The sequence below is a fragment of the Tursiops truncatus genome, chromosome 18 (assembly GCF_011762595.2).
Source record: "Tursiops truncatus isolate mTurTru1 chromosome 18, mTurTru1.mat.Y, whole genome shotgun sequence".
In the NCBI taxonomy this organism is placed as follows: Eukaryota; Metazoa; Chordata; class Mammalia; order Artiodactyla; family Delphinidae; genus Tursiops; species Tursiops truncatus.
Genome location: NC_047051.1, coordinates 16,599,199 through 16,610,404, shown reverse-complemented (window position 1 = coordinate 16,610,404; position 11,206 = coordinate 16,599,199). Strand labels below are relative to the sequence as shown.

General features: G+C 45.5%; 1 protein-coding gene across 1 annotated transcript in view; it reads right to left on the bottom strand.

Annotated features, from left to right (window-relative positions):
- Positions 1 to 1,041: 1,041 nt before the first annotated feature.
- LOC101315484 (guanylate cyclase soluble subunit beta-2-like) overlaps positions 1,042 to 11,206 on the bottom strand; it is a 37,689-nt gene continuing 27,524 nt past the window's right edge. Inside the window, 5 exon segments of the mRNA XM_033843866.2 lie at positions 1,042 to 1,148; positions 1,424 to 1,516; positions 3,660 to 3,811; positions 4,840 to 4,994; positions 10,905 to 11,049. Of these exon segments, the coding sequence (XP_033699757.2) occupies positions 1,042 to 1,148; positions 1,424 to 1,516; positions 3,660 to 3,811; positions 4,840 to 4,994; positions 10,905 to 11,049 (652 nt within the window).

The window sequence follows — 11,206 nt, the reverse complement described above, 5'->3', positions numbered from 1 at the left end:
AGTTTTATTTTCTTCTTAATGCTTATCACTACCTGAAGTGATCTCATTTATTTTGTTACATGTTGGCTGTCTCCCTCTACTAAAACCCAAGCTGTGTGAAGGCAGGGGCCTCGTGTTTAGTCCAAGGAACATCACAGATCCCACATAATGCCTGGCCTCCACTCTCTGCATTCCTGGAGCATCAAGAAACATTACTGAATGAATGAATCTATGAATGTTACATTCCAAACTGTAATAGCATTGGACAACTGTTCAGGGTGTGAACACTGTCAGAAACATGTTAACTGTAAGCAGGTAGGGAGCGGGGAGGGGAGGAAAACGCCTCTGGGTGATGGCAAGAAGTCTGCTTTGAGCTTCTCATGCTCCAGAGTCCAAGATTCTACCTGCCCCCAGATCAGAGCAAGGGAAGTTTTGCTCTGTCTCCTTTCACTGGAATTGAACAGAAGGGTGCTGGTCATCCCCTCAACCTCATGTTCTGGGATCAAACTAGAGGGAAGTGTACAGGCACTGGGGCGGTGCCCAACGTCAAGGGCTCAAGCGACACTCAACCTAAGAGACGTCTATTAAAAAAAGATAGCTAACTCGTTGCAAGGATTATTAAGCTGTTCTAACTCTTTACGTGGATTGTCTCATTTGTCTTATGAAATTGTCTCAGTGACCAGGGATGGTTCTTGAAAGATCCCTGGGACGCGATCCTCTGTAACAGACACACACTGCTGCTTTGCCTCAAAAGCTTAACTCCACCGGGATCACCGAACCCTAAATGGGGTTTCCAGAAAGGGAGAAGGAGGCAGTGGCAGCACGAAGCCAGAAAGGAGAGGGGAGCGGGCCTGCTGCTACAGTGGTTCGTTCTGCAAGCCCGTCCCTGGTCCTCCAGCACTCCGCTGGGACCCCACTGGGTCAGTCCTGAGAAGGACTCCTGAGGGCAGTCGAGGGTAAGCATGAATTGAGAGAAACCCTCATTTCCACCGCCTTCAGGGACAACGAGGAAAAGAGGGTCCCTGCGCCGGGCTTTGTGGTGGGGTCCATGCTCTGAGGTGTCTAGGGGAGCACCACGCGGTACCGGGAGGTCTCCAGCACCCCTCCCTCACAGCGCGCCACCGAGGGCACCGCGTGCAGAGAAACTTCATTTTGTGGGTTCACGGCGGCTAATAAGTTTTTCTGAGGATCACAGGTTCTTTTGGAGGGGGCAGAGAGGGCCCTTTTCATAATGAAGGACTCCCACTTGGGACACTTGCGGTGGGGAGCTGGGCGGGTTGAGGGACCATTTTTAAAAAAGCTTCCTCAAAACACAGAAGCATCCTGCCCCGGGGCCCCAAACTCCACCTGAGCTGCCCCACTCCGGCCCTTTCCCCTCCCCGGGAGCCGGTCCTCTGAGGCCGCGGCAGCGCTGGGAGTCTCTCTAACCATCTGGGCTACTCACCGCGGGCTGGTTCACTCTTGGGGAGCAGCTGCCGGCTGTCTGCCCACCTCATGACAGCCAGAGTTCCGCTGTCTCGACGTCCCTGAGCACTCGCTTCCGCAAGAAAAGCACGAGGAGAAGGCCCCCGAGCAGGCGCCCAGGCGGGGCCTTCCTAACTGCCGCGGAAGGCAGCCGCCCCGAGGCGCTCCTCACGCAGGTCACGCACGGAAGACCCGGAAGAGCACTGCCCAGGCCCCGCCCCCAGGGCACGCCCGGCTCCCCTCCAGTTCAACCGCTCGGCCTTTCAGGCCTCCGCGAGGCACCCAGAGCCCGTGGGCGTCCCCCAGGGACGACCTGAGGGAGGACGCAGCTTGGGAAGAGCACCTGGCGCGCGGCAGTCTTTCTGTTTCCCCTCCTCCATCCCGGGCTCTGAGAGGCTGATCCAGCCGCCTGGGGGAATGTCCCGTGGCCCCTGGAGGCTCACGGGTCACATTCTCGGACGCCTTGGACACTGAGGTAGCAATGTCAGCACGGGGTCTCCCCTGAGGGATCCCGGCCTTCCTGTTCCTGCTGGAGCTGCGCCCCGGTGCGGATGTCGGGAGGGGAGGGGAGGGGCAGAGACCCCCTTCCCCAGAGCTTGACAGCCAAGACTCAACGTGGGAAATCCTAGGCTGATAGGGAAAAGGTGAGGGAAGTATAGACAAGCATGAAAAATAAATAAATAGAGATGGGGGCTGACATCCGCCCAGAGAAAGGGGTGACTTTCCTCTATTATAAGCCATAACCGGGGGCTACCTACCCCCTACCTACCTGGGTGCCTTTTCCCATTTTGCACCAGACACTGTTTGGGGTCCGGGAGGGGCTGTCCCGTCCGCCCCTTTCACATCCTCTCCTGTCCTCTTTCTCAGGGTCCATCTTGAGATTTTCAACCAAGACATCCTTACTCATTTCTGTTTTGTTTCCAGCTCAGAACTGAAAGTGGGTTAGATCCTACTGACACAGACCATGTTCTAGAATCCTGTTTCTCATATTTCCAGCTTGAGAGCCACCCGCAGGGGGGTGTCTGGGAGGAAGTGGTCTCGGGTTTGAGCTAGGAACACCTAGTTTGTTAACCCTGTACAGCCCTCTGTCCTGTGGGGAGGACCAGCTGGTGAGAAGCACCAGCGATGTCGGTGGGTGAAGTGCCCAGAGCCTAGAAATTCAGAAACTCTAATGAGGGTGGCTCCTGGTTCTTATTAGCCAAAGCTATTTCTACTTTTTAACTTAGGTCTTTCTATCTCAAGTGTCTCCAGCAATAAGATGTGGCCCAAACCAGTCACAGCTCACAGGCATGCTAAGGTGAGCTGCTATCGGAATGACAGCACCACCAAAACCATTAAAAAGCTTTCAAATTTCTATCTCTTCGTTGGTATAGCCCCACTTTTAAAAACAGTAACTATAATTCATTTGTCCCAAAGAGACATCCTTCCTAAATTAGCTACGTAAACGAGGAACCTCTGGATTTAGAGATTTTCCTCTGCAGGCCCCAGGAGCAGCTAAAGATTAGCTCCTGTCAGAATGAATCCATTTCCTTCACCAGTTTGCTTCAGAGGTTCAGGAAGGTTTGCCTTCGGCTACTGAGTCTCCCCTTGAGGTCAGCATTTCCCAGCATTAACTAGGGCGGTTGTTAAGAAACCCTGACCGTGTGGGGGGATGCGCTCCTTCATACAGCTGAAGGAGGCCTCTTTGGTGGACTCCAGCCAAATGGTGTTTTAACCTAAGCTCACTCTCTTGCCGTCACTGGAGCCAGGTGAGTCACAGATTTTGTCTTACTTCCCTGTTTTCAAAGCCAACAGACAATGAGGAAGGTGGAAGCTGCCAGTGTGTGAAGAAAGCCTGTCTGGAGCCTCCCTGGAGGCTGAAGAGCAGAGGGAAATCCTCCCCCTGCTGCAGGAGAGGCTGAGAGAAAAGCCCCTTCCTTGGACAGGGAAGAACCTTGAAAACAAACGCATGAGGGACCCTTTAGGCTGGTTCCATTAGGCCAACTCAAGAGACATCCTAACATCCAGGATGCAACAGAAGAGTGTTCAGGGCAAACTGGTCGCACAGATCCTTGGGGCTGTTACCAAATGGAAGGTTGCAGCGTGGGCGTGGGCAGGGATGGTACCCACGCTGGCCCTCAAACCCAAGGAGCTCACTAAATGCAGCTGAAGTTGTTAGTGAGGAAAAAAAAAACAAACATTCAGCACAAATGACGAGGCTTATCTTTTTTGCTTACCCTCAGGATCAAGCCGAGTTTGAGGTCTCCCCATGATCTCATCCTCTGAAGCATTCAAGTTCTGGATCACAAAGTATGTGGTCATTTTCCCTTTCCCTTTCACTTCAATTTCACCCCTCTCAATTATTTCAAAACCTTGATTTTCCAGGGCTCTGCCCAGAGAAAAGAAAAATGCCCCTGATATCCAAAGATCGCAGGTCTGCAACTTGAGAGTCAGCTGCAATGGGAAGGGTGATGCGAGAAGAGGAGTACAGGGAGGGGACCATGAAAAGGGACAGGGCTGCGGGATGACTACGAAACGTGGAGTTGCTTATGTATTTACTGGCCGCTGGGAGATGTTGGAGACAAACCACAGAATGGTGCAGACCAGCAACGTTTCAGATTCATGGCCAGCTGCCTCAGCCAGGGCTCAGCACTCATCAACCTTCCCTCGTCCTTGGCCAGTTTTGTGGAGATTGCAGACCTTCACCATGCTCATCACGTTCCCACATTTAGAACCTGCCCTCCCCACCCTCACACTGCTGACCATGCCTCCTACTTCGTGACGTGATTCATCCACAAAATTACAACCCTTAGAGCGGAGACCCTGCACCTTCTCATCCCATTGACCACACCCATCCTTTCCCCCAACCTGAGAGGATGTCTTGTTCAAGGGCATCCCACCCACGCTCCCTTCCTACCTCCTCAACACTTGGCGCCCTGGACCACCTCTTCCCTTATCTTCAGCTCCCTCTTCACTTGCCACCTCCCCTCAGCCTGCCAGCACACCAAGGTCTCTTCCATCCTAAATAGAAGTAAAAACCGTCTCACTTGATTATCTTCTGCTTTAATCCCATACAGACACAACTGCTGTTGTAGCATGAAAGCAGCCGTGGATAATATGTAAATAAAGATCCTGGCTGTGTTTCAATAAAACTTTATTTACAAAAACAAGCAACAGCCGAGATACGGCCTGTGACTATAATTTGCCAATCCCTGAACTGCACCATATGCTCCTTGAGAGCAAAAACTATCTTATAGTAGAGGCTCAACAATATTGTCTGCCACAATGTCCTCAGTAAGTGTGGCATGGAAGGAAAAACACAGGCTTCCTCCACTACCCCCATCTGGTGGCTACTAGGCACTCTGTACGTTCTGGAAGAAAAGGGACAAAGAGAGGCATGAATAAGTGAATGGTTACCTGCAGGCCCTGGGGCTAAGATGCACTTTGTTGGGAAGCCCGTGACTTTCCATCCTACAGACTGTATTCACAGTGTCACCAAACAAGCAGTTCCGAGGCATCTTGTCCCCCATGACACCTGCCAAGACTGGTGCCGTAGGGATGCCCACTCCAATCTGCAGAGAGAATCTCACTGAAAAGGGACCATCAGATACTCTTGTTTTTATTTTTAAATTAAGGTATAATTTACATAAAAGGCATACATAAAATGCAGACCTTAAAGTATTTAGCTCCACGAGTTTGGCAAATATCCCTGTAGCCACCATCCAAAATAAAATACAGACTAGGTCCATCACCTTTGCAAAATTATCTTGTGCCCCTTTCCAGTTAAGGTCCATCCCTCCCTGCAGAGGTCACCACTTTCTTATTTCTTCTCCCAGAGATGAATTTGCCTGTTCTGCAACTTCACATAAATGGAGTCATATAGTATATTCTGTTTTGTATCAGACTTCATTTATCCAAATCAATGTTTTTAAGATTCACCCAAACTGTTATATGTATCAGTAGTTCATTCTTTTATTTCTAAATATTAGTCTACTGTAAGAATATATCACAATTTATTATGTCCAGTCTTCTCTTCACAAACATTTAGGTTATTTCCCATTTGGAGCTGTTGTGAACATTCTTTTACAGATCTTTTCATGGACGTACATTTTTCATTTTTCTCAGGAAAATACCTAGAAATAGAATTCCTGGATCACAAGGCAGATGTATACTTGTATTACAAATATTTTTCCCATTCTGTGATTTTTATATATGCATTTTCCTTAATAAGCAGAAATTTTTAATTTCAATGAATGTATTAGTTTGCTAGAGTTAACAAAATACCACAAACTGAGTGGTTTAAACAACAGAAATTTACTTTCTCACAGTTCTGGAGTCTGGAAGTCCAAGATCAAGGTGTCAGCAGGTTTGGTTTCTCCTGAGGTCTCCCTGCTTCGCTTGCAGATGGCAGCCTTCTTGCTGTGTCCTCACATGGTTTTTCTCTGTGCACACACATTCTTGGTATCTCTTCATGTATCCAAATTTCTCTTCTTATAAGGACACCAGTCAGATTGGATTAGAACCCACCCTAACAGCCTGATTTTGACTTGTTACCTCTTTAAAGGTCCTATCTCACAATACAGTCACATTCTGAGGTACTGGCGGTTAAAGCATCAGCATATGAATTTCAAAGGGAACACAATTTGGCTTAGAACAATGAAGTTAACCACTGTTCTGCTTTCATAGTTTGTGCTTTTTGAAGCACTAAGAAATCATTGCTTACTTCAAAGTCATGAAGCTATTCTTCATATTTCCTTCAAGAAACTTTATGGTTCTATCATTTAGGTCTGTAATATATATCAAATTAATTTTTATAAATGGAGTGAAGTAGGATTGAGGTTCATTTTTCTTCCCATATGTATATTCAATTGTAACAGAACCCACTTTTTTTTTTTTTTTTTTTTGCGGTACGCTGGCCTCTCACTGTTGTGGCCTCTCCCGTTGCGGAGCACAGGCTCCAGACACGCAGGCTCAGTGGCCATGGCTCATGGGCCCAGCCACTCCGCGGCATGTGGGATCTTCCTGGACCGGGCCATGAACCTGCGTCCCCTGCATCGGCAGGCGGACTCTGAACCACTGCGCCACCAGGGAAGCCCAGAACCCACTTCTTAAGAAAGAGATTCCTTCTCCACTCAACTGATTTGGTACCTCGGTCAAAAATCAATTGTCCTTAAATAAGTAGTCAATTGCTGGGCACTATATATTGCACCAGTGATCTATTTGTCTATACTTCTGCCAATTCCACTGTCTTTATTACTGCAGCTTTAAAATAAATCCTGAAATTAGGTAGTGTAAGTCCTCCAATTTTGTTATTTTTCAACATTTGAAACAGTCTATTTTTATTTTCCAATTTGTTTATCCTTAGTATATAGAAATTCAACTAATTTTTGTATACTGCTCTTATATCCTGTGATCTTGGTAAACTTACAAGATCTGGTAGTTTACTGCAGTTCCTATAGGATCTTCTAGGTGCACCAGTTTGGTTTATGAATAACAATAAATTTACTTTTTCCTTTCCAATACTTATGTCTTATTTTTCTTTTTCTTGCCTTATTGCACTGGGGTGGGGATTTTGGTATATTTGACTAGAAGTGCCCTTCTTTGAATTTATCCAATTTGGGTTTCTTTAGCTCTTGAATATGTGGGTTGATATCCTCCATCAGTGTTGGGAAATTCTCAACCATTGTCTCTTCAAATATTTCTTCTGACCCATTCTCATTCTATTCTCCTTCTAGTACTCCAGTGCACATATGGTAGCCCAATTGATATCCTGCAGATCTAGGATGCTCTATTCCACTTTTTTCACCCTGTTTTCTTCTTTATGTGTCAGTTTGAATAATTTCTATTGCTCTGACTTCAAAATTCCTGATCCTTTCCTCTACTGTGTCTAGCCGCTTTTAAGCCCATACATTGAATTCTTCTGATTTCTGACATCTTGGTTTTCACTTCCATGGGATGGATAGATAAGTAGTGTATATGTATATCTCATCAGTTCAAATGTGTTGTTCCCCTTTTCCAGCAGATTCTTTAAAATATTTATCAAAGTTATTTTAAAGACTGTCTGATAATTCCAACATCTGGCCATCTCTGGATCTGCTTCTATTGACTATTTTTCTCTTGGCTACACACCACACCACCATTTTCTCATTTCTTCTTACAGCTCATATTTTTAACAATTTAATTGTATAAAAGTACAGTGGAGACTGAAATAGGTAATATCTACCCCTCAGAAAAGTTTATACCCCTTCTTCTGGCAGACTGCTAAACTGGAAACTGAGTGAATTGAATCTGTATTTTAGTTAAGTCAGGGCTTTTTCCAGAGATACTGTTAGATTCCATTCAGCACTTTTTTCTTTTTAACATCTTTATTGGAGTATAATTGCTTTACAATGTTGTGTTAGTTTTTGCTGTATAACAAAGTGCATCAGCTCTATGTATACATATATCCCCATATCTCCTCCCTCTTGCACCTCCCTCCCACCCTCCCTATCCCACCTCTCTAGATGGTCACAAAGCACCGAGCTGATCTCCCTGTGCTATGCAGCTGCTTCCCACTAGCTATCTATTTTACATTTGGTAGTGTATATATGTCAATGCTACTGTCTCACTTCGTCCCAGCTTACCCGTCCCCCTCCCTGTATCCTCAAGTCCATTCTCTACATCTGTGTCTTTATTCCTGTCCTGCCCCTAGGTTCATCAGAACCATCTTTTCTTAGATTCCATATATATGTGTTAGCATATGGTATTTGTTTTTCTCTTTCTGACTTACTTCACTGTGTATGGCAGACTCTAGGTCCATCCACCTCATTACAAATAACTCAATTTCTTTTTATGGCTGAGTAATATTCCATTGTATATATGTGCCACATCTTCTTTATCCATTCATCTGTCGATGGACACGTAAGTTGCTTCCATGTCCTCGCTATGCAGCACTGGTTTTAAATATTATGAAGGCTGGATCAGGACTTTCTCTCCAGCAGGACATAGGATCTGAGCACCACCAAGGTTCTGAGGACCTCCTTATGCTAACCCCAGCCAAGCTTCCAGCTTTGTGAATTGTGGGAGATCTTTTTCTGCTTTACAGCCCAACAGTGAGATTTTGGGCTGTCTCCTTGTTCTTCACTCCCACCTGGACTCTCTGCACCTTGGGAGATTTTTCTCTACCATTCTTCTCTGCCCCCAGACTTCAAAGGGTCATTGTAGTGCACTAGGTGAAGGTCAAGAGCACCTCAGAGCAACTTGTCTTAGTTCTCCGGCTCTAATATTACCCTTCCATGGACCACTGCCTTGCATTTGGGAAAGGCCCACACTCCTCTGGAACTGGTGATCTCTCTCAGGTCTCCTCCCCTATCCCTAGCCTTTGACCAAATGAACCTATGCATTTGGTGAAGACCTGTGGGGAAAAAGTTGGTAAATGGGTACAGACTCTGTGGCTAGAACTTAACAAAGACGGGCCCTTTGGGATTCTAACCTGTTATTCCAGCTCCAAGGTGACCATTAAAGTTCACTAAACTTTTGCTTCGGAGCGGCTGGGCCCATGAGCCATGGCCGCTGAGCCTGTGCCACAACAGTGAGAGGCCTGCGTACCGCGCAAAAAAAAAAAAAAAAAATTCACTAAACTTTAGACTGGTTTCTTCTTACCCTCACCTCTGGTAGATTACTTCTCCTGGGGCTCTATAAGGGATGAATGTAATCAGTCATGGGTGTCCTCCTCAAAAGGGTTTGCCACTTTCTGGAATTTGGTTCATTTATATTTCTTTGCTACGTGATTTTTAAATTTTTTTAACTACTGGCATGGAAACAGAATTCTCTTGCAGCTTTCAATATCCCAGTCAGACTTACTTGTCTTTTCATCTTTTCATGCTAGATTTTCTTTTCCCTAAAATAAGATTATAAATTTCTCTAGGAAAAAGAATCTACCGTACATTTCTCTGAATCCTTCAAAGCACATAGCACTCATGCATAGTGTGACCTCAGCAAATGTGTATTAAAGGCCTTATGAATGAAAGAATAAAAGATCTCAATGAATATTAATTTTAAAACTGTAGAAGTAGCAGCACAATTCTCTTAAGAGAGAGAAGGTTTCCAGCCCTCTCCCCCACTTCCTTAAATAAACCCACATGATATACATTTTCTGGTGGATATTTAATGATGCTCTTAACTATGTCCCTATTCTTATCTTAGAATTGATAACATCGTTTCCTGTGTTTTTCTTGGTAAATCCACTACGCAAGTTTCCAGGAATTCATTGTTAAATTTCATTCTTTTTGGTGTAGCACTATTATTATCTCTGTTGCCACGCCTCCTTCACAAACAGACACACATGCTGTCTATTTACACAACAGTATATTTTCAATTATTCTTCAACAGCTTACATTAGAATTCTTTAACCAAAACACTTATCTCGTATCTGACCACCTTATCTCTTCTCCCTCGTTACCCCCCATCTTGATCTTTTAATTTATTACATTGGGGGTTTTATACAGCAGCTGTATCTGTGTGTTTGCAATGGGCCGGTATCATGGACATGATACATGGCCAGCTTTTACTCTGAAGACTGCCATGGACACCATAACCATGACCTGCAGCATTTCTCAGCTTCTAAATTATTGAGGTGATGGCGAACGTGGTGCATTTTCAGAATCTCCTACCTAGGGATTATCATTAGGGAAAATCCTATTCCATCTTATAATTGGCTTTATTTATTTTTAGTTGGCTGTTTATTTTGCAGATCTGACTGACAGGAGTGGGAAAGGGATCTAGATTTTAAAAGACTGAGACACTGCTCTACGCCACCGCGAGGCAGTTAGGATCAGCCGAGCAGACAGAAGACATTTACTTTTCATCACCAAACATGTCCAGCTTTTACACTGTGAACAGACTTCCGTACGTGGAAGAGTAGCTTCCTGTATTCCTGTGAGAAAGGCGAGCAGATGTGTCGCTCGTGGCCACGTGCTGAAGGGAAAGCTATTCTGAATATCTTATGGCACCCCGGTGTCTGGACAGCTGGCTGGAGACAGTTGCACACCTCAGCCTGAGTTCCAAGCCTGTCAGACGGCATGCTGGATATACAACTTCCCTAAGCGAAGAAAAGTGGGCTGTTTAGTAAACCTGAACCACTTGTTGAAAGACTCGAACAAAAAGGCAGGAATTAGAAGTGAGCTGGCTCCCTATGGATCGAGTGCTACAAAGTCAGTGAGGAGACGCGCTCAGCGCTGTCCTAGGTCATGGACAAAGGAAGCCAGTGTGAATCGCATCACAATCCCGAGCTCCACAGCCTCTTCTCAAATTTGAGAGAATAACATCCTGACTAATATCTCTATTACTTAGTAACATATGCAAGAGAAGAGACGAGTTGGGAGAAATGACCCATTTTAATTACTGTCACATACCCAGTAACCATCCGAGCAGACTAATAAACAGAATTCCACTTTTTTGTGCGAGGTGGCTGGTATTAAGCAAAGAACTCAGCTGCTCTCTGCCTGGATGGGTTCTCCAGTAACAGGATTCATCACTTCTTTTGCAGAAATTCTCATCCCCAAGGCAAAGTTAGCTATTCTTTGAGCGTGGCTTCCAATAGACACTGGTACACCCCCTACCACCATATAAGCATCAGGTTGTTTCCACCTGTAAGGAGCAGCGGTAAGGGGGGATTCAGAGGGTTTTCTTAATGCACTAAACACTAAATATTTTTGTCATTTTCCATGTATTGATAGAAGGACCATATTAAAGCTGGTGGTTATTTTCTAGGGGCATGAGGGGAAAGGTGAGAAGAAAAATGACT